The sequence below is a fragment of the Peromyscus californicus genome, unplaced genomic scaffold, assembly GCF_007827085.1.
Source record: "Peromyscus californicus insignis strain IS unplaced genomic scaffold, ASM782708v3 Scaffold_21__1_contigs__length_65335640, whole genome shotgun sequence".
In the NCBI taxonomy this organism is placed as follows: domain Eukaryota; kingdom Metazoa; phylum Chordata; class Mammalia; order Rodentia; family Cricetidae; genus Peromyscus; species Peromyscus californicus.
In genome coordinates, this window is record NW_026294514.1 from 9,552,276 (window position 1) to 9,575,903 (window position 23,628).

General features: G+C 42.7%; 1 protein-coding gene across 1 annotated transcript in view; it reads left to right on the top strand.

Annotated features, from left to right (window-relative positions):
* Nucleotides 1–23,628, top strand: part of Plcl1 (phospholipase C like 1 (inactive)) — a 347,946-nt gene that overhangs the window by 285,891 nt on the left and 38,427 nt on the right. Inside the window, exons 3-5 of the mRNA XM_052749479.1 lie at nucleotides 3,106–3,309; nucleotides 17,030–17,105; nucleotides 19,161–19,270. Of these exons, the coding sequence (XP_052605439.1) occupies nucleotides 3,106–3,309; nucleotides 17,030–17,105; nucleotides 19,161–19,270 (390 nt within the window). The remainder of the gene's footprint in view (nucleotides 1–3,105; nucleotides 3,310–17,029; nucleotides 17,106–19,160; nucleotides 19,271–23,628) is intronic.

Here is a 23,628-nt window from a genome sequence, read left to right on the forward strand (position 1 = left end):
CACATACATACAGAAATACACACATATAAATACACACACATAAATACATGCGCACACAAACACACACAAACATACAACCTCATGTGGGTAGCACATAAAATATATAACCAGATATCTACATGTGACTTGAAAGTATATATGTAAAATACTTGCTGATATGAATATAGAAGAAAACTAGAAGTCATATGTTATAAAAGTGATGCCCATTATACTTTTAGTTATTTAAATGTATACTAACAAATTATTCCCCACAAGAGAAAACACAGCTAAACAAATAAAACTCAACACTTAAAATTTAAAAAAATATATTTAGCCTTCTTCTAGGAAGGTAACTTAATTGAAGGAATGTGGATCCTGATATATATCTGTCCCTGTGTGGTCCTGAAGAGATGACTGGCATCTCTTATCATCAGTTTTTCCTGCATAAGGCAGGACCATGAGACTTACACCACAGGGCTGTTGTGAGAACTGAGTGGGAGCACATAGCGACTGCCCAGTGTTGACATGGAGAAAGCCGGTGTACCCTTCCTGCCTTATGACACATAATTGGAGATGGTTGTGGACTTCTTTTTCACATTACTTAATATAGGTAATCGAAGGTAGCATTTTAAAGACACGAACAGACAGGTATTCACTAAGATCTTACGTTGCAAAGTGAAAGTCATTCGGTTTATTTTATTCCTTTAGCTACCATTTTTACAGTAATATTAACCCATCCAGGAGCTTTGCCATGAGGGAAGCAGACACATTAAAAGACGCTGTTTCTCAAATCTTGCAGTTAATAAGCAACAGAGTTAGACTTTAAATCCGAGAGTGCCTGATGCCAAAACCCATTATAATTCACGTGAAGTGGAACCACCAATCCGTGACTTAGGGAAATCTTAATATTAACCCATAGAGTTCTTCCAATAGCCAAATGGAGGGAAATAGTGCAATGCGAAACTCTCACATGAGTACCTGTAGTCAGATTACGTATGTATTTGATTCCAAGTGGGTCGCTTAACCACTTCGTTAAAAATAGGCTCCAAATGTGCTGTTATCTCTGTGCAATCTTCTCTTACATGAAGCTGACATTGTCGTAAAGCCCTTCTATACCTCACTGTATTAGAGTCGACCCGGTGTGTTTCTGTGTAATTCTTAAAAAACAGCGTCTATCTCACAGTTTTAGAGTACATCTTGAGAAAGGTATTTGGCTGGGGTGCGGGCTCAGCCAGAAGAGCACTTGCTGAACAGGCATAAGGCCTGGAGTTTGGATCCCTAGAACCCACCTAGAAGGTGGGTGCATGTAGCGACCCTTCTGTAAGCCCAGAGCAGGCAAGAGGTCAAGACGGGGTCACTGAAACAGGATGGTGAGCTAGGTTCCCTAAACCCAGGATTTCTGGATCCAGTAGGAGACCCTGCCTCAATATATAAAGGATGATCTGAGAAGACACCCAAGTCCCTTCTTTCATGCCCCCCCACATGTATACCTGCATACAACATATGTGCTTACACATAGAAACACACATGCACAAACGCACATGTATGCCCACCACATGCACATACACAGGAAGAAGAGCAATTTATAAGACTTTTGCAGGCAGTGTTAATAATTCATGGCTCCCTAACAAAGTCATTTGGGTAAAGGATTATTTAAAGGATAGTCGGTAAAAAAAATAAAAATACCATGGTAATTAATAAATTCATGAGACATTCAGGAGGTTAGGTGATGATCATTATTAATAAATGTAAAACAGCCATGATTTCTATTCCAAGTTGTTACTTTAGCATCAGTTTGAGTACATTAATAATAGCCCTAGAGTAACCAAAGCATGTCACCGTCTCATTAAGGAAAAGAAATTAAAAAGTATTTCCCATGGTGCAGTTTAACCAAGAGTGAGCCCAGACTTGAATCATCGACTTCTTCTCCCTTTGTGTTCTGTCATTCCTGTCTGTCCGTCATAGGACCTTAACTCTTAGCCTGTCTGTCTTGTGAATCATCCCCCCCGCCGTGTGTGTGTGTGTGTGTGTGTGTGTGTGTGTGTGTGTGTGCGCGCGCGCGCGTGTGTGTGCGCGCCCCTGTGTATGTCTATCTCTGTGTGCCCCCAACAAAGAGCTTTTGCTGTGTGTTAATCGAATAGCACAGAAAAGCATCACGTGGGTGGATACTTAACAGAAACCTTTAATAGAGCTTTACAAGGGATTAAGTCACTGGCTCCATCTGACCCCGGCCGACCCAGATAGCAAACAAGCAATGTCCGTAGGTTGTCTTCAACATGTATGGCAGATATTCATTTTGTAAGGTTGCCTTCGACCTATTTGCTATTTCCAGCATGTATTACCATACCATACATGCATTACCCTTGGGAGCATGGGAGAGAAGACAATCTCAGATTAAACTATGAATTAGCTTAGGTGTAAAAGTTGATTATATGGGAAGTTCACAGCAAGAAAGGATGGTTGTGACACTGCTTTCTTAGAAGCAGGGTACACAGAAGGGCATCAGTCCTACCTGGTCTCAAGGTGTATTACTAACTCTGGCTCTCACGGCCAGGCTTTTTGAATGTAAGAGATATTTTAATAATATTATAGCGTCGCAGTTTTGTTAAAGATTGTAAGCCAATGAATAAGATGCCCATACAATTCATTTTCTGTGTGCGAGGGGCATTTCTGATGGGGTGACCAGGCAGCCTTGCTGGCAGATCAGATGGAGGCTGGTGAGCAATGATAGCCCACAGCCTCGAGATGCTAACAGAGATGTCATTCAATACCATGGCATGATGTTTTTTTTCTGAATTTGAATGAAGCATTCATATTCAGGCACTGCTACTGTGTGTGTGGATTCAGTTGCTATGTTTGAGAAGCACTGAGTGGCCTCAAGCCATAATCTCCTTTGTTTTTTGGATGGGTACCTGTGGCCATTGGTAAACACTGAGGCCAATGGCTCAGGCTGTGAGTCAGCTATCTGTGTTACCTCTGCATGTCTAGCAGCTTGGGTTGGCTGTGAGCCAGGCTGCCCTTCACTGCACATGTGTCTAAGGGTATAATTTGGTGAATTTGCTTGAGTGTAAACTGGGGTGTGGTGCCATGTGGTCAGACATGTGACTCTGTGTTTTCTCCCCATAGAACGCCATAGTGTCTGTTAAGGAGCTGTGTGGACTCCCTCCAATTGCCAGTCTGAAACAGTGCCTGTTAACCCTGTCCTCTCGTCTCATCACCAGCGACAGTGTTCCTTCCGTGTCTCTTGTGACGAAGGACAGCTTTCCTTACCTTGAGCCTCTGGGTGCAATGCCAGATGTGCAGAAGAAGATGCTGGCTGCGTATGATCTGGTAGGCCATTGCAATTGCAGTTTCCCATCTCTTACCTGTGTGCATGGAAAGCCCTAAAAGCAGAGGCTCTTGGGTAGAATGCCGATGACTAGAACAGTTACTGCCTGTAAAACGTTGATGGAGGTGGCAGCCAGAGCTCACCACTCAGTGTCTCTGAGGACGCGGCAGATAGAACAGTCTTTGCTTTTGACAAAGAGTGATTTCTCCAGTCCTCAGAAGCATGCCTCCTTTTCTTCTGGATGATGGCTCCTGACAGGGAGAGACTCAGCTCTCAGTGATGGATGAGACAAAAGACGTGCCTGTAAGCATTTCTAAGCTAATGATGCTATCTGATTTTATTCTGACTATGTAATAGAATTTATGTAGTGATTAGATTTGGAGATAACTTTATTTTTGTGTTTCATAGTATAGACAAAATTAAAAAGCAAATGACAAAGTGTATAACATACCTAATTAGGTATAAATAAATAAATAATTATATTTAACTAGAAGAGTACTTGCAAACCAGTAAGAGTAGAAAGATGTGGAGACTTCTTATATCAATCAAGAATAAGTTCTCCCACACGTGATATATGAAATTTTCAGAGAATAAAGAAAAATAAAAAATAAAATAATGTATCTTTTAAACAGAAACCTAATTATAGCTTTAAATTGCAAACTTTCATTCAGAAATTTAGACAGCAATTATCTGGGGGAGTTCTTTTGCCAAGTTTTTAGGCACCCAGGCCCTTTCTAATTGTCTGTTCTACTATTACTAGAGTATGGGAGTATGGTCCTTATCTTCAAGGTCCAAAATGGCTGCCTACACTGTACTTGTAACATCTGCAGTCCACCCACCAGGGATGATGGAAAGGACATATCCTCCTTCTTTTAGGATATTATTTTCTGGAATTATAGACAGGAAAAATAGTACTTTTTCTTCCTGTTCATTAGCCTGGAGTTGATACATAGCCACAGTTAATTGCAAAAAGCAATGTAAAATGTCATTTCAAGGGGACTAAAAGTTGTCTCTTCTATTATTAAGAAGTAGGAGAGACTGGACACCAGGGGACAGCACAGACTCCACTACAGAAGTTGATTGGCAACCCTTTCCCCCTAAAAGACTATCAGTGAAATATAGAGTACATTTACCTTAAAAATAAGTTTCCAATTAGTTAAGTTAATATATTAAATTAAGCATGGTGGTATGCCCTCACAGTCTCAGCTGCTCCGGGAGATTGAAGCAAGGCAGTTGTTTGAGCCCCAAAGACCAAGACCGATCCAGTCTTGATAAAATAATGAGACCCTTTGTCTTGAAAGTCATGTAATGAGATATTCCCCCTTCCATCAAATGGTTGGCTATGCCCTGCCCCTTTAATCATGGTGCTTCTAATCAGAAATGTGAGAAAACAAGGGGCTGGGGAGACGGCTCAGTGGGTAAAGTGTTTGAATCCCCGGTGCCCACATAACATACTACATGTGGTCACAGTGCTGGGGAGTAGAGACAAGTGGGTCCCTGGAGCATTCTGGTCTGCCCTTTAGCCCAAACAGTGAGCTCCAGGTTCCATAAAAGATATGCCCACACTTCAAAATACGGTAGAGAACAATGCCAATCTGCAGCCCTTGCTTATGTATGCAAGGATGTGCATATTCACACACTTGTGAACACACACACACACACACAAAGGGGAATTTAAGAAGATCAATACTTTTATTTCTCTGCCTATAGTGTAAAAATAATTCTATAGACATTGTTGGAGAAAAGTTGGATAAAACAACTTAAAATCCTTGTTCATTTGATCTATGCATTTCTTTTTTTTAGATTTATTGTTAGGATTTATATATGCATAAATATTGGATTTTCAAAATGTCGATATGGAGGGATTAGCTAAATTCCAGACAGGAACCCAGGAACTGGAGAGATGGCTCAGCAGTCCTTCAGAGCTGTGGTTGCCTTTGCCCAGGAGCCAGGTTCCATTCCCAGCTCATCCATGGAAACTCATCTGTTTGTAACTCAGGCTCCAGGGGATCCCACTTTCTCTTCTGGCCTCCATGGGCACGTGCACACATGTGGCATAAATTCATACAGACACACAGATAAAAATAAAATCATTTTTTAAAAGATAGGAATCCACCAAATGGACTCCTTTGAAGCTGTCAAAATCAGTTGTTTAGAGGAATAGTAATGGTGTGGAGGATAATTCAATATGTTTGGTGAAGCAGTCTGGTTTTAATCATGTGTGTGCAGTGAGATTTAAATTGTATTTGTATGCATATGCATGTGCAAATAATGTATGTACTGTGGCTAGAGGTTTCCTGCCTGGCCCACAGTCAGGACAAATCTCTCTCACCAGCCAGTCCCACAGCCGCTCAGACCCAACCAAGTAAACACAGAGACTCATATTGCTTACAAACTATATGGCTATGACAGGCTTCTTGCTAACTGTTCTTATATCTTAAATTAATCCATTTCTATAAATCTATACCTTGCCACGTGGCTCGTGGCTTACCGGCATCTTCACATGCTGCTTGTCATGGCAGTGGCTGGCAGTGTCTCTCTGACTCAGCCTTCCACTTCCCAGAATTCTCCTCCTCCTTGTCCCACCTATACTTCCTCCTGCCTGACTAATGGCCAATCAGTGTTTTATTTACTAACCAATCAGAGCAAAACATTTGCCATACAGGACATCCCACAGCAATGTACAGTGAGATTCAAGTTGCATTTGTATGTATATGCACATGCAGTGCAATTAAATTGCATTTGTATGCACATGTACATACAAATCACATGTAATGCTAGGAAGACATTAACAGTGATTACTTTTGTTTGTCATAAGTGAATTTTATTTTTTATTTCTTCTTTTCTATATGCTTCCTGTGTCTACCAAATTCTTTTTAACAAACAGGATGAATTGATAATAGAATAAAATAACTGTCAGTGAGGCAAATGCTAATATCTTACCATTAAAAATAACTAGGAGAAAAGCATCTGGTATAAACATTTTCTAAATGAAATGGAAAAACCCCCACTGAATGCAGTCTGCACACAAACGCTTGGATGGGGCCTGCCTGGGGAGGCTCACCTACTGCCTGTGTCACAGTCTTCTGTGAAATCAATTTTTTCATCATAAAAGTGGGGATTGAAAGCTGTTCAGTGAATAGGTATAATTGCCATCTAAGAGGTGAAATTAGGGTACCAGTTGCCATAGAGACAGACAGTAGACATCACTTATTCCCTTGTAAGCTAAGAAAGGAAAATAATCCATTGTGAGGGCAGCCAGCCCTGGGAGCTGGGTCTGCATCGAGCAGAATGGCTCCTGGGCTGTGGTTGGACAGTGTCTGCTCCACATCCCAAGTGTCTGATGGCATTTTGTCCTTTCTGTTTTACCCAATAAGTCAAAATCTTAGTATCAGCCTTTCTCTCGTCTGTTTTTAAAACACAGCTTATAATTATAGGCAGAGCTAGATTTTCACGAAATCTGAAATAGTTTACCATTAAAAGCAGAAATACTTAAATGGAGTTCAGTTATAATTCCCTGTGGAAATGACTGCTCATTTTGGTAGGAAATTGAATGAAAATAACCAGCTCCAAATTGTGCAACCGGTACACTACAAGTGATTGAGAACACTATCAATGTCTTTACATCTTTTGATGCTGCAAAGGGTGAGGAGGGATGTACCTATGATGCCGTTGACCCTGAAAACGGAAACATTTTTTTTTTCATTTTGCAGGGCTGTGCTGTACTGGTGGGCATCTTTTCTGCTGTTCATTAGTGTTTGTGTTTATTTTGAAGAAGTTTCCTGAGATAATGTGCAGACCCAGAGCAATCATATAAAAACATGGACTGGATCATGTCACAACACTTCATCGAATTCTGTTGTGGCTTCGGATTGAAATAAGTTGGAAAGTGCTTACTGACATGTCATAGGGAGCTCTGTGAGCTAATACCTCTGCAGCCTTACCTCCCTCCTCACTCTCCCCCAGACCAAACTGGTTCTGGCCTCCAGGCCATTATGAATCACACTGTATTTGTCCCTGGAATGTTCTTTTATGAACTGGAAGGTTGCATCTTATCCCTTAATTGTTAGCCAGTCATTTCCTGAGAGACCCTTCTCCAACTACTAAGCCCCCTCCCCCAGTCCCAGTCAGTCTGTCTCATCCTAGGTGTTTCCCACCACTGTAGCAGACTTTCTGGGACCCGCCAGCCCCCAAACTATGACATGGAGACTTATTGTCAGTTATGAATGCTCGGTCTTATCTTATGCTTGTCCCACTAGCTCTTATAATTTCTTTTAACCTGTTTCTCTTCATTGGTGTTTTGCCTCGGGGCTTTTTACTCTTTATTCAGTCCGTATGTCCTACTCTCCTGTTTCCTCTGTGTCTGGCTGCCTGGCAGCTGCCTGGCTGGCTGGCCCATGGTGTCTCCCTCTCTTTCTCCCCACCCCCTCACCTAGATTCCTCCTCCCACTTACGTTCTCTGCCCACCAGCCCCGCATATCCATCGACTGCCTAATTATTGGCCATTCAGCTTTTTATTAGGCCAATCAGGTGCCTTAGGCAGGCAAGGTGAAACAAGTGCAACACGTCTTTACATAGTTAAACACATGCAGCATAAACAAATGTAACACATCTTTACATAAAGTAATATTCTGCAGCAGAAACAAATGCAACACATCTTTACATAGTTAAAGTAATATTCTGCAACATAAACAAATGCAACACATCTTTACATAGTTAAAGTAATATTCTGCAACATAAACAAATGTAACACATCTTTACATAGTTCAAGTAATATTCCACAACACACCACACTGCTCAGAAATGTTGAGTAGTAATCTACTCAAGCTTTTAAAAATAATTTCCTTTATCTTCTCTTAATCCCTCAATTTGAATGTGTGCTCTATGAGGATGGAGACCTTGTTTGCTCCATACTGTTCTCTTTAAAACAGTGTTAGCATGCAATATGTTACAATCAATTTTAGTTGATTAAACAAGAGCTGCAGGCATCTGTTGCTAATGCAAACAATGTAGTTTTAGCTGGTGATGGAGCATCCCACTTCTGTTTTATCTCTTCGACGCCAGCCTGGGTGACTTACTCCCTTTCCTGCAGACTCAGGCAGAAGGACCAATTTGCCTGCCTTGTTTACTATTCCCATGCCTTCCTTCAGTCACTCTGACTTCCTTCCCACCACCTTCTCACTCTCCACCCTTTGATTTCTATTCCACACCACTTGTAGAAACTTCCTAGTCTTCCTTCTCCAGCGGTGCAAGTCCAGCTTCTGGTCTTTACCTTTTGCAAAGCTGGTTTTATTAAGAAAGCATTCGTTTATTGACTTTATGTACTGCATCAGGACTTTCTCTTTGGACCTGTGTGTGTCCATGTCCTTAGCCTTTCTGTTAGTCAAGGAACGAACACATTTCGGACGCCTGTCCTATGTAAGGTGCTGTGTGAAGTGCTAGGATTTTTCCTAACAGAGTGGGTGGTTCTAATGGGAGGGTAAAACTTACAGTGTAGAGGGGAAAGAATAGTGACACTCAGCTGAGAGTCATCACCTATTACTTTATGTTCTTAGATGGACTCTCAAGACCGATGAGACTTCATGGGGACCCACAGCGTACCTTCCACACTCCTCATCCATCCCACCCTGGCTTCTCTGGCCCTTGGCACAATTGCATTTGTAAATAATTTGGAAAGGAAAATGCTTTGTGTGCTTTTCTCTTTGGATGGCTGAGTTTTTACTTTCCTACTGTTTCACCAGCCTGATTTTTTATGCATAGTCAAGAAGTATTTGCTTAATACGTTCTAACATTTTATGTGTTTTAAATTAACATGGGAGCTTTTGGGGTAGTTTGTGTTCTGAATGCACCATTCAGAGGTGGATTAGCTATAGAGGATTGCAACTGAAAAATGCAAACCAGAGCATTCTTCAAAGGTGACTTCTGGGCTGAATTATTTAACATTAGCATAAAAGTTAAAGCTTTACTCTGGTCAAAGCAACAGATTTTCTGATGATGAGGATGTCAGACAACCCAGAGCATGAGTGGAGGATTAATCGTTGACTAAGTCGGTTGGGTTGTGATATGGAAAGCAGCTGGTTGTGCTGGCACAAGAAGGAATGTGGCAAAAAGGAATGAACTGCCATCTAATCACATCTGGCAACTGAACTAGTGGAGAGTATTGCAATTGAGCCAAGAATAATGTGTTGGATTAACTGTGCTCTCTTATGTTAATGTTAGTGCCAAAAGATAGCCTCAAGATGGAAAAAGGTGGTCTTCAGTTTCCTAAAGTAGTCTCTGTCTGTCTCTGTCTCTATCTCTGTCTGTCTGTCTGTCTCTCTCTTTCTCTCTCTGGTGTGTGTATCTGTATACATGAGTGCATATGCTTGCAGAGGTCAGAAGAGGGTGTTGGGTCTTCTGGAGCTGGAGTTACAGGAGGCTGGGAGCGGTCTGACTTGGGTGCTGGAATCCACATTTGAAGGGAGCATCGCGTCCTCTAAATTGCTGAGCCAGCTCTCCAGCTCTCCTCCCCCCACAATATAATTTTGCTTATTGAAAGCAATTTAAGTTAAAACCATTAACCAATCAGTCAATCAAAGTTATTCTTCTCCCATTATTGCCTCATTGTAAAGTTGGTGCAAATTTTCTGTTATTTTGAAATTCAAAAAGTCTATTGGTTTACACAGCGATAGAACTTAGAAAAAATAGATACGCACTTGTGTGTGCTCAGCTAGAGCTAGCTATTTTAGAATAATAAGCTCAGTGCATAGAAACCTCCTCACTCTTGGTAATGCCTTCTGACACATTGGGGGGTATTGTATAATGGAATAATTGCTGTCACCTTGAGGGGTGATACTTTCTACCTGTACCAGGTTCTTCACAACTTTGGATATTAAGGATGCATCAACCAGCAACTGCTTCAGGATGCTTATTTGGTCTAACACAATGCATCCTCATTTGACCTTGTGCTCTTTACTCCTCAGATTCTTGTAAGACTTTAGTTAACAGCAGCGAGGTAGTCGGACTGGCCTGAAAATGGTAGAGAGCTTTCATGTGATGATGAATTTTGATTGTCAGTCAGTCTGACTGGAGCAAGGAACACCCAGGGCAGGAATGAGGTACAACTTTGGATATATCTATAAGGAGTTTTTTTCAAAGAAGATTAATTAAAGGTGAAAATCCACTTGTGGGTGGCACTGTTCTTAAGTTGGGGTCCCAAACTGAATAAAAGAGGAAAAGGAATAATTCTGTCCAACATCTCCCTCTTTGGCTTTCTGGTCTCCCAGGAGGGGCGCCAGCATCCTCACGATCCTGCCACAGTGCTTCCCTTCCATGACAGGCTGTCCTCCTCAATGTGAGACAAAACAAACTCCCCTTCTTTAGTTACTTTTTGCCAGGTATTGGCTCACATCAAACCAGCGCAGTTCATAAAATCTCCTCGCCTGGCCTGGCCGTTTTTATGAATGAGATAAATTGTAATAAGAGCTGGGTCAAAACTAATATTTCAAGCAATTTCTCAAGATCAGTTGGCAGCTGCTTTAGAAGTAGAGCAACGGAGACAGTACGATGTCCCTTTATGAAGAAGGCAGGCATGGCAGGAGAATGGTCACCACCACAAATGAGGGGACACAGTCCTTCAGTCTGCTCTACTGAGGTTCTGCTGCTCTGCACCATCATAAATCAGGCTGGGAGTGTGACTCGAGGCCAGTCCCAGTACCGGGAGCACATCGTTGCCAACACGGGAGGTGGCATGGGCTTCTGGGTAGCTGGCAGGTGTTCTGAATATTATATTTGTTTATACTTCATGGAGAGTTGGCCGTCTTCACAGGGTTGAATGCTTAAAATAAAAAGATGCCAGTCTGCAAATGATGCTTGTTATGTCCCTTTTAAACCTGTCCTCGTCTAGTTAGCAAAAACATATGTAGCAGCAGTCCCAATTACAGATGTGCTGAGGTTGATAGAACTCAAGCCTGACTTTCCACAATTCAAAAACAGATGAGCCAATGTACAACTAGAGACCTGAGACCTAGTTTTTGACTAGAAGGAAGGCAACAGTTATATGGGTCTTAAGGGCAAAAGATCAGCAATAGGTCTGCATAGTTTCTTAAACAGTCTCAAGAAACAACCTGTCCAAAGTTCTAGTTCCTTCCTAAAAAGGTAGGGATGTGAGTAAAAGCACTTCTAACTAGATTGCATAGGAAGACTGTTTTAATGACTGGTGTGTGTCATGGTCTCATGATTCTGATAGGTGCTGCTAAGTGATGATCACCAACTTGTTCTTGAAGTAGAAACTCAACCATTAACACCGATTGCAGGGTAACTTGTAAGCTTGGGTATGCTGCTCTCAATGCCTGTGTTCTAGTCTCAATGACCTCTTGAACTCTGGGCTTTTGGGCAAGTCAGCTCTCAGCTCGGGTTTATTTTATGTTTTATTTTTGTCTACAAAGTAGTATTGTCCATGGTAAACTGTGCTTAAAATGACTCTAAATAGAAAGTTATGTGTGACTATGAATTTAAATGGAATTACAGAGAAAGCTGGTGTCTGTGGAGGGTTTTTGAGTCATGATAGGATGGAAACTTACCATTCATCGGTTCAGCTTCTCTGTCAGATCTAGGAGACACAGTCTCGCAGCAGGCTTCCTGGTCATCTAGCTCTTACAATATTTCTGCCCCCTCTTCTGTGATATTTCCTGAGCATTACATATAGAAACTGTGTTGTGGATATGTCAATGGGGGATGGGCACCTGACAACCAGTTCTCCTCTGCTTTAACGAGCAGTAGCTTCCCATAATGGTCTTCTGCTACAAAAAGAAACTCCTCTGTTGAGGGCTGAGATCTACACATCTCGGGATGTGCAGGCTGGGCTGGGCCTGGAGGTTGTAGGCACAGCAAGTGGGTAAGGTCAGCAAACAGAAGGGGGCTTGGCTACAGCGAGGGGTGAGCAGCCAGCAGTTAGCAACGGTGGAAAGCTGTGGTGACACCCAGGCCTGCGGAAGTAAGGGGCGGCTATTTCTAGCACTTAGTGTTTCTCTATATCTGCCCCTGTCTGGAGCTGTTGCCTCGCAGAGAGGAAGTTCTGGAACCATAGACCAGCAGAAAGGGACCATGCAGAGGCAGCTTTGTGAACCCTCGGCTCTGCTGCCTCCCACTCTTGATCTTTGTTGGTGGCTCCCTTGGGTGATCTCAAGAAAAGTCAGAAGGTGGGAGAGCGTGCATGATGCTGCCCACAGTAAACAGCCTCCCTAACCTGAGCCTGAGCCCGAGAGTGATTGGGAAGGGCAAGCAGAGTACTCAGCACAAATAGTACTTAGCGTTCACTGTAAATTAGGAGAGCATTCTCATCATAAGCTGTACAGGCATACTAATATGCTAGCACACACATAATAAAAGATATCAGAAGGGGAAACCAGTGTAGCATTTCCCTGTGTTCTGTGAGTGTGCCTGGCAGATCTGATCAAGCCATCATTATTCTGCAGCTCATGTTGTGTCTGGGGAAGTAATCACGGAGAGTGTAGAGTGAGGTTGCTATTTACCCGAGCTTGTGAGGTTGTTTTCATTTCCTCTGTTGGAGTCCATGCAGCCTAGAACAATATAGTATAAACGGGACCCCACTTTCCTGCTCTACAGCCATTTGCAAGTTGAGATACTCTGGAAGAAATATTCGAGTGGCAGCTGCCTTTCAGCTTCTTTCCAGCATGAAGTTAATTTATTTCCACACAATACCCTGGCTACCATATTGGGAACACAAGGCTTTAATTTAGTGAGGTAGCCCAATCAATCTTTTTCATTTTTCGAGGTAAAATATATGTAAAAAAGTCTTGTTTCACCTCATACATCAAATATCTATGTTTGCACCCCCACTTCATGCCATAGGGACTATGCACCTCCTACCCTGAAAACCACAATTGTGGACCGTCGGGACTGATGAGAAAGGCAACGTTAGCTATGAAGTGACAGTAGTGGGTACAGAATGTTTGGAAAAAGGTACAGACTTGGAATAAGGAATCTTTATCCCAAGAGGAGCGATTAACGGAGAGGAGAAAAGAGAACAGAGGCCAGGCAATTTCTTAGAAGTATGGAGATGGAAAGGCAGTAAGAAGCAGAGCCAGGGAACTCAAGAAGGAGGACAGTAAGGTGTGTTAATGCTGAGCTGGGGAGAATCAAGACTGAGAACTGGCCAGGGAAAAACGGATGATGGCCAAGGCTAGCGTTTGACAGTCACGGTGAGTCCTACCCAGGGTCAAAGCAACGAGTGTCAGCGGGCTTTCTTAGGAAATGGGAACAATGGTTGCAACATTTCATTAGTGGTTTTGTCAGATTAGTTTAAGTTAAGAGAGGATGGGACTAGAGAGAGGTAGAATATATAAAGGGAGATAAGAGCATCGCATATACCCAAGAAATGCTCAACCACACCATAAGAGCACTTGTTCAGCTATGTTCATATCAGCATTGTTTGTAATAGCCAGAATATGGAAACAACCCAGATGCCCTTCAACTGAAGAATGGATAAACAAAATGTGGTACATATACACAATGGAATACTACTCAGCAGAAAAAAACAATGGCATCATGAGGTTTGCAGACAAATGGATGGATCTAGAAAAAATCATCCTGAGTGAGGTAACCCAGACTCAGAAAGACAAACATGGTATGTACTCACTCATAGCAGGATACTAGACATGAAACAAGGATGAATTGTCTGCTACTCACATCACCAGGGAGGCTACCCGGAAAACAGGACCCCAAGAAAGACACAGGGATCGCCCAATGACAGAGAAATGGAATGAGATCTACATGAACAGCCTGGACATGAGTGGGGGTAATGAAAGGCGAGGGTCGAGGGAAAGAGAGCTTGGGGGAGCGGGAGATCCCAGCTGGATCAACAACAGAGAGGGAGAACAAGGAATAGGAGACCATGGTAAATGAAGACCACATGAGAACAGGAAGAAGCAAAGTGCTAGAGAGGCCCACAGAAATCCACAAAGATACCCACACAACAGACTGCCGGCAATGGTCGAGAGACAGCCCGAACTGACCTACTCTGGTGATGGGATGGCCAAATACCCTAATTGTTGTGCTAGAAACCTCATCCAACTACTGAGGGATCTGGATGCAGAGATCCATGACTAGGCCCTGGGTGGATCTCTGGGAGTCCAATCAACGAGAATGAGGAGGGTTTATATGAGCGAGAATTGTTGAGACCAAGGTTGGATAAAACACAGGGACAAATAGCCAAATGAATGGAAACACATGAACTATGAACCAATGGCTGAGGGGTCCACACTGGATCAGGCCCTCCGAATGGGTGAGACAGTTGATTGGCTTGATCTGTTTGGGAGGCATCCAGGCAGTGGGACCAGATCTTGTGCTCATTGCATGAGTTGGCTGTTTGAAACCTGGGGCCTATGCAGGATTGTTTGGCTCGGCCTGGGAGGAGGGGACTAGACCTACCTGGACTGAGTCTACCAGGTTGACCTCAGTCTGTGGGGAAGGCTTTGCCCTGGAGGAGATGGGAATGGGGGGGGGGGCGTTGGGGGGAAGGTGAGGGGGACGGGAGGGGGGAGAACAAGGGAATCCGTGGCTGATATGTAGAACTGAATTGTATTGCAAAATAAATTAAAATAAATTAAAAAAAAAAAAAAAAAAGAAAGGTCTCCATGAGCCGTAGTAAGAAATGATATTGACAGTCTGGGTAGGAGAATTAGAGTTAGTGACGAGGACTCTTCATCTCGGCTTGATACGGAGGCAGTGGCATTATGGAATGCAGGAAATGTCCTCTCTTCTTAAACACAAAGGGGATCATTAGTAAAATGCTTCAAAGAAAACCAGCCACAAATCAATGGATAGGGCTTCTTACTAGAGAATGATACCATGCTTTCTTGTTTGAGTGTAAGACCCACACAGATGAAAGTTATCTCAGTTATGATACTAGCAAAGGAACTTATCGGTCTGTGGTTGATATATTGTGCACCCCAATAAACTTATCTGGGGGGGGCAGTCAGAGAACAGAATAGCCACTATATTAAACATAGGTTTAGGCGGTGGTAGCACACGACTTTAATCCTAGCATTCAGGAGGCAGAGATCCGTCTGAATCTCTGTGAGTTCAAAGCCACATTGGAAACAGCCAGGCATGGTGACACACACCTTTAATTCCAGGAAGTGATGGCAGGAAGCAGAAAGGTATGTAAGGTGTGAGGACCAGGAACTAGAGCCTTTATAAACTTTTAGCAGCAGTTCAGCTAAGATCCATTTGGATGAGGATTCAGAGGCTTTCAGTCTGAGGAAACAGGATCACCTGAGGAACTGGCAAGGTGAGGATGTGGCTTGTTCTGTTTCTCTGATCTTTCAGCATTCACCCCCCAATACCTGGCTCCGGGCTTGTTTTTATTAATAAGAACATTTGAGATTCATGCAACATCAGTCATCTTTTTTAAAGGTTCCCCCCCCCCCAAAGAACAGATTGAATCTGGTTGTAAGGGATCATGCGTATGGCCTTGTTTGTGCCTGTGGGCTAGAGCAGGTTTGCTCTTGTGTGTGAGCCTGTGCAGTCTTGTGTGGGCATGAGGAGGACAGGCAAAATCACAGAGGTGGCACTCGGAAATGGGAACAGGCTGTGTGTGCCAGGAATGGGGGTTCTGAGTGTAGCTCCATCACTAATTAATTCCATTTCACTGGTTAGGAGTTTTAACCTTATAGTTTCTGTACCTACAAAATAAAGGGGTTGGTTTTGATAGCTAAGATTCCTTGCGCCTTAAAAATCCATATTTTTGAAAGTATGTAAATATTTTAGTTGGATTACTATAGCACATCCCTGAGATGGATTTACGAAGAGAGATGGTCTGTTGGGGCTCACAATTTCAGAGGTTCTGGTGCATGGTGAGGCAGGCACGGTGATTCCTGGTCTCTAGTGGAGTGCTGCATGGCAACAGTCAGGGCACATGCCAGCGTCAACCGTTGACCTCAGGGCTGGAAGTGAAAGAGAGGAAGGGTTCCCTCTGACAGTCCGGTTGAGGTCATACTCGAGTGTCCTGAAGACATCCCAGGAGGTTTCCCTCCCCCCCCCCCCCCCCCCCCCCCCGCCCGCTGTGAGCACCTTCCTGGGGATCCAGCCTTTAATCCACGGGCCTTGGGGGACAGTTAAGATCCAGACAGCAGCGGTGACATGCTCTGGCTGTGTTAAATGTGGGGTTTGTCCAACCTCCGTGAATGTTTCTCTTGCCTGAATATTCTCTCATCTTCTTTCTTGCTATTTAGCCCTGGCTGGCCCAAAACTCACTGTGTAGTCCTGATTGACCTTTGCTAGGTAAACAGGCGGCTTTGAACTTGCAGTCACTCTCTTGGCCCTGATTTCCACATGCCGTGGTTAGAGTCATGAACCGTTCGTTACACTGGGCACCACTCCTTGGAAACTGAAGGTGTTAATGTAAATCAACAGTTTGATTAAGTCTAAACCTTTGCACGTTTGACGGTGTTGATTACTAATTTGTAATTTGTATTCATTTATTCGATTATTATTATTTTGTACCCACTGCATGTCTGGTATGTTACACAGCTGGGACAATGGTAAGGAAGGTGACTCTCAGTGTCTGGTTGAGAGCCGGGACAGAGACTTTCCCATCTCTCTCCAACTCTCACGCTGGTCCTGCGTTCCTGGGTGTATTTTGGGAGCCTCTCTACACATGTCTTCCCAGTGAGCCAGTGTAAGGGTTTCTAACAGCTGCTGTTTGATGTTTTGTGACAGATGATTCAAGAAAGCCGGGTCCTCATAGAAACGGCAGACACAGTCCAGGAAAAGATTGTACAGTGTCAGAAAGCAGGTAATTTTTTTTTCTACTTTGTTTAGAAACCACAATGACAAGTCCTAGCAGCTTCAAAAAGTGTCCGTTCTCCCACTTAAAGTTAAGATAGTTCATGGCAGCATTTGTAGTTTAAGTTACACTCATCTTTGTCTGGTAAAGGAGAGCTTCGGCGATGGCGGGTTACATTTGTGTTTGGGAGGGTGGTGGTCGAAGATGTCAAGAGATGAGGGTTTATGAATAACTCCTGTGGTTTGGATTCTTTAGAGCCTTTCGCTGCTAGTGGGCAAGCTGTGGTTTCATGTGGCTCTTTAAAGCCCACTTCACAGTTATGATTCGAACCTTACATAGTCCTATTTACTTCCGGGTTTTTGCCCGTCTTCCTCGTTCTCACCCTGGATGTGTTCTTTCTTTAAGGATGGGTGGGGTCACAGATCTGTGAGTATCACCTGCGTTTGTTTATGCTGCTTTCCTCCACACCACCGAGCTTTCGCGTCTCGGGTCCAGGTGCTCCTTCGTCCACACACACAGTGATGACGATGAGGAGAGAGAGAGGACAGTGCTGACAGTTGCTTTCTCAGTCTGCTTATGTTTGCAGTACATGCACCATCTTACCTGGTCGTTATGACAACGAGGCATGATGTCCCAATTACAGATGGGACATGTAAGAAGCTGGTGAATGATCCAAGGTCTCAGTATCAACACACGATAGAGTTGACTTATGAACACAGACTAGCAAATTGGTGCTCTGTACTAGACTGACCAGCAAGCAACCTTAGACGTTTTAACTGACAGAAAACAGAAAAATCAAAATACCCAATACACACAGGAGCTCAGCCGTTGCTTTACAAGCTTTATATGCATTGGCCCAACTGATCTTCGCCACAGTCCCGTTCAGTGACACTCCCACCATTTCATCAGTGAGGAGAGTGAAGCCCCGTGAATTCTCAAACACCTAGTGAGTGGGTGAGCTAGAATGTAAGCCTCGGCTCTGTGCTCCTGCTGGTTCTAATCGGCTATATCTGTTATACGAGCACCTGGCAAGTCAATGTGGCTTTTGGCTACAGTAATAAAAGTAAGGCCACTAGAACAAGGAGAATGACAGCAAATACTTACCAGTCTGAGCTGCTTCAAGCCCAGTTAGGACACTGTCCGTTCTGAGATGCAGCTGTCTACACTGTTCAGATCCAGAAAGTTGGCCCTGCCCGGATGCCATCCGCAAAGATGAGTCACCAGTAAGAAGACACGTGTTAGAATGCTCACTACAGAGCAGAGGATCCAAGGGCATTTGGTCCAATATCTTTCTTTAGATGTGTGAAGGGCTAGACTGTGGATAAGAGATCAGACCTCCTCGGTCTGAGGCCAGCTAGCACTGAGGACTATAGGCTCTGGGAAAGGAAATCTTGGTTCAGTCTTAGTCCCAGCCCTCCAAAGATGGAGCCAATGGTCCATAAAAGAATGTGATTTCTCATCCTGAAGCTGTAAGGGAAAGGCTGCAAAAAGGGATGATGGTGATGTTTGCAGCATGCAACCTTCATTGAATGGTGGAGCAAAGAGCACATGGAAGGCCACTCCCAAACAGGAAACACATGGCTGTTCCTAGATTGTTGTCTTTTAAAGTCTTTTATTTGGGATCAAATCTGCGAATTACTGTTTTACCTGTATGGGCTCCAGGCCCTGCTTTTAAGCCACAGGGCTGATTCATTAACAAAAGCAAGAGATGTACACACTCACCTGAGGTTACCTCTGCACTCCATACCCTTCCGCACAAAACCTGGAAAAGGACACGTAAGGTCAGTAACATCTGCTAGGAAGTTCGCTTCTTCTTATTTCCTCTTGTGTTTATCTATGCATCCATGCTGCTTAAAATGAAATTTTGCCCCTGTATCACTTACTACTCTTAGATGCCTTCTCCATGGGATGAATAATATTGAAAGAATTCAGTTTAGGGGTTTAGAAATTACGAGAGGGAACAAGAATGCAAATTTATATTTTGCTGACAATATTTTCATGGTAAAAAATGCATGTTTTCCTGAAATGTACTATAACACTTTCTAATGTGTGTTCTTTTCAAAGGGATGGAGTTCCACGAAGAACTTCACAATCTGGGGGCCAAGGAAGGCTTGAAAGGAAGGAAGCTCAACAAGGCAATTGAGAGCTTTGCTTGGAACATTACTGTGCTGAAGGTACATGAGCTCCCTCGCTGCCCCATTTGCCTGTATTTCTGTCTTCTCCTCTCCAGCGGAGAGGGAAGCATCATCAGCTAAAGCCAGTGATTGGAATTTTAAGCCACAGGGGCCTAATTGTCAGGCTCAGCTCTAAGTGAGGGGGAGGCAAAGCCTGGGTAGAATTTGCTTTTATTTTATTGAGCAATGAGGTTTATGATGGACGCTGAGGGCAGCACATGAGTGAGACCTGATTTTATTGCTCTGTGTGTGTGTGTGTGTGTGTGTGTGTGTGTGTGTGTGTGTGTGTGTGTTATGAGACCCCTTCTGCAAGTCAATATGGCTGTTCTCATTTGTGTAAAGCCATGCCTAATGCCACTGGAAGAGTTCCAACGTAAGACATTTGGAACATTATTATACTACAGAATATCTGGGCCACTCTGGATTTTTATTGTGAGAATATTCACTATAAATACATCTCTCTTGAAAATGTTTTGGAAGTCAGTTTCTTGAGATTGTAATTTACTTTCTGCTGCAAATTAGTTTTGGACTTTGAAGTGAGGATGCCATGTTTTATGTTTTCTTACATGAAAGGAGAAACAGGTGATTAGAAAAACTTATTCTGGAACTGTGTTGGGAAAAGACAACTGTTAACAAAAGTTAATAATTGCTCACACTTAGAGAATGCCTATTGTGGCCGGTGTCATTTAATGGCAGTTAGATGGACTACTACTTTAGTACAACACCCTATCACTATCATTTTACAGGCAAGGAGATGGAGGCATTGGGATCTTATATATTATCTAAGGTCCCTCAGTAGTTAATGGTCCAGCTGAAGTTTGAACCCAGGGCCCCGTCTTTGACCTGTTCGACAGAGCTGCTGCATATCTCTGTGAAAGTGTGAAGTGAGCTGGAAGACATATTCCACGTGTCTCTTAAAAATTCAGTCCGCATGTGCTTATTAGCTCCTACTGTGTGAGATGAGTGGTAGGCATCGACAGAACACAGATAATACAAGTGAAAGACTTAGGCCTCATTAAGTTAGCAGCCTACGGCTGTGGTAGAGATGGGCATCGTTTGCCCAAGGGGTGGGCTTGGGCTGCAGCATTAGAAGAAGAGTATACTAGAACTTTAGCATAAGATTCTTAAGCCTTTTCCACTTGTATGTTTTCTCAGGGAAAATTTTTATGCATATAGGTATATGAAATAGGCATACAAACCATTTACTGATAATAAACCTAAAGGTGTTTATTTTAAAACAATTAAAAAACATGTAATTGCACCATTTATTAAAGACAAAACCAAATGTTCACACTACTGAGGTGGGTGTCCTTATTTGCCTTTACATAAAAGAATCAAATCTTGGCTGAGAATCTGAGCATCTTCAGTGTTTCTGATATTTTGATTTTATTATCACCAACGCTAAGGCAGACGCTTTGTTTTGTACAAAAGGTGGAAGCATGATTCGGGCCATTTCAGAAGCTGTAGAAAACTCTGTTCTAATTCCAAGCTATAATTCATGTAATGATTGTTTTATGAACCCAAGTTATCAATTCAAACAGCAATTTTAAAAATCCACAATTCTGAAACAAAACGATCCCAAAGTGTACTGATTTGCTATTTACACGCTGAAGAAAGACAATAGAAACACCCAGTCTTTGTTTACGCTACGTGGGCTGTCTGTTTCCATAAGGACAGAACATTTGGTGCCGACAGTAAAAACAATACACAATGCTGAATAGCCTCACATAAAGGCTGAGGTCTTTAGGCAGTGTTCGCTAATGTGACGGCATGCACAGTGCAAGCATGCATGTCCTGAGTTCAGAACCAAGGCTGCTAGGAAGCCACGCAAGGCGACACAGCCAGGTGCTGCCAGAAACACATCAGTCCGTTATGGGTTTGAGGTTTTTATTCATCTTTGATTGTTGGGCACTCAGCTTGCAATGCCCACATACCATTAGGTAGCCTTACGCAAACATTGTGACCCAAAGTTGAACAAATTGGGCTCCAGGGCATAACACAGAACCCCGAGTTTAATATTAACTATTTTTGAGCAGCAGATGTTTCTTTTGGTTCGTTGAGGGGCCAGTCATCACGAAAGTTGCTTAGAGATCTGCAAATCAAGAATGTATCACCTGGGCCTCCAGGACTACTAGGCTGCAAAGGGTAGATGGGCATAGAACTACTAATGGTTATAATGTACACTTAATGATTTAGCATTTGAGACCAGCACTCACAGCTAGGTACTCTAGTGTATATATAATGTATGCACATATTTATAACACATATGTGCATATATATGATACAAAAGTGATATATATGCATATATATGTATATATCTCCTCCATTGCCCTTTACCAGCTGTGTGGTCTGGCAACATCCCATATCACCTTGATAGACTTTCTATATCTTATAGATGAAGAAATTGAGGCTGAGGGAGGTATACATTTATTACTGAGTCATTTAGCTAGCAAATGGCAAAGTGGAGATTTTTAACTGGTTACCCACAATCTTGACTGTAACCTTGAACTACCTCCTATAAGAGTCCATCCATGTTTCCAGGTAGCCTCGTGCGGGGATGAGCACATATGTGTGTAGACTGCTGGATAGTGGTGAGATTTCAGTTTCTCTAAGCACGGTAATAATGCCTATGACTGTGATTTCATGAGGAGTTAGGTGAAATAATATATGAAAAGAGCCAGTTTTCAGTGCACAAAACTGGATGGTATTGTGTTTCAGCTGTCACCATTACTCTCGGTGAGCCTTCTCCTCGCAGAGCAGGCTTGCGGTGGTTATTTTGGTTTTGTTATTAACTTCTGTCTTGGGCCCACCTAGTTTTCTAAGGTTTACTCGTGTGTTTGTTTGCGGTAATGACAGGAGCCGATTTCTAGATGTGACCGAGCAAATGTTGTGTAAATCACTCCGAGACAGATCTTTTAAAACAGGATTGATCTTCTGTAATTACAGCTTGTGCACTGGCTGCTAGCATTGCAGCCTGAGCTCAGAATCCTATGCAAGAGTGGTGGAGTTTTCCAAGTGGTTAATTATTGCATTGGAAATATTTCAGGATGTCTCCCATTGGGCTTAGTGAGCTTATTAATCACATGTCCTAGAGCTAGAAAAGTTAGGTCTCAGGAATGTGAATTATTGGTAAGAGAAGGAAGCCTGGGCTCTGGAGGAGATGTTTTCCCATTGGCTCTGCTCTGGGCAGGCAGCATTCCCTGGAAACCTTTCTTGAGCTCTCGTATACACACGAAGAGAGCTTAGCTGCTGACGGCTCTCCAGTCTTGTTATGAATTCTCTAAGTTTTAATAAATTATTGTTTTATATTGGAGTTCATTTCAGTCAGTTTACTTGGGTAAATCAGTAATAAGCACCTCGAGAAGACATAATCATAATCATTGATAATCATTTATCAGTGGTGGGTGGGGCTCACCTATAAAATTCCTTCTACTTCTTTAGTTCAGGTCCTCTCCAGTATCTAGGGGATGGGACTTTATCAATACCAGTTACATATGTGGGTTCATGTTTCTAAGGACACTTAATCTCAGTGTCATTACCAAGTCAGAGTAAAACAGGAGAAAATGAGAAATGTGCCCAGTGATGGTGGGTTGCCAACATGGAGTGGTGGATTGGGACATTGGCTTCGGAGAAAATTGATTTTGGACTAAAAAAAATAAATTCCTGAGTCTATGTTTTCTGTATTTCAGTATATGATAATTTAATAATAAATGATAAAAAAGTTAAATAGTAATTTACACACAGAGAGAAGCTCTACAATGTAATAAATGGATTATAATTACAATGATCAAATTCGCTCAGATATCATACTTAGACTCTAGCATGGAGCTGAAATCAAGATGGCCCTGAAAATTCATATACGCATTCTTAATTCCTATTTCTGGCACCACACATGAACCTAAAGGAGGGGCCTGCCTGTCTGACCTACGTTTCTATACATTTCCTGACACTTTTATAATGTGCATATATGAAACCAAAAGTCAACTTCCTCTTTTTTTCCCTTACTATTTGTACACAACACTGAATTCCTTAACCAGGACTGTGTTCATTGCGATGATACAATGATGAGTGTCTCGTGTTTCAGCCCTGACTTACCCTCATGATAACCAGTGGACCACAGTGACTCTGTCCTGTTCTTCCCTCACACGTTAGCAGTCTCTTCCATCTGTCACTTCTCCTTGGTGTCCTTTGGAAATAAGTTTTGTGTCTTAGTTTGTACTTCTGTATTAAAATACCTGAGACTGGATAATTTATATTATAAATGCTATTTTTTTATTTTAGTTCTGGAGGCCATGTAGTCCAAGATTAAGGCACTATCAGGTTTGGGATCTGGTGAGAGCCCTGTATGGGATTCCAAG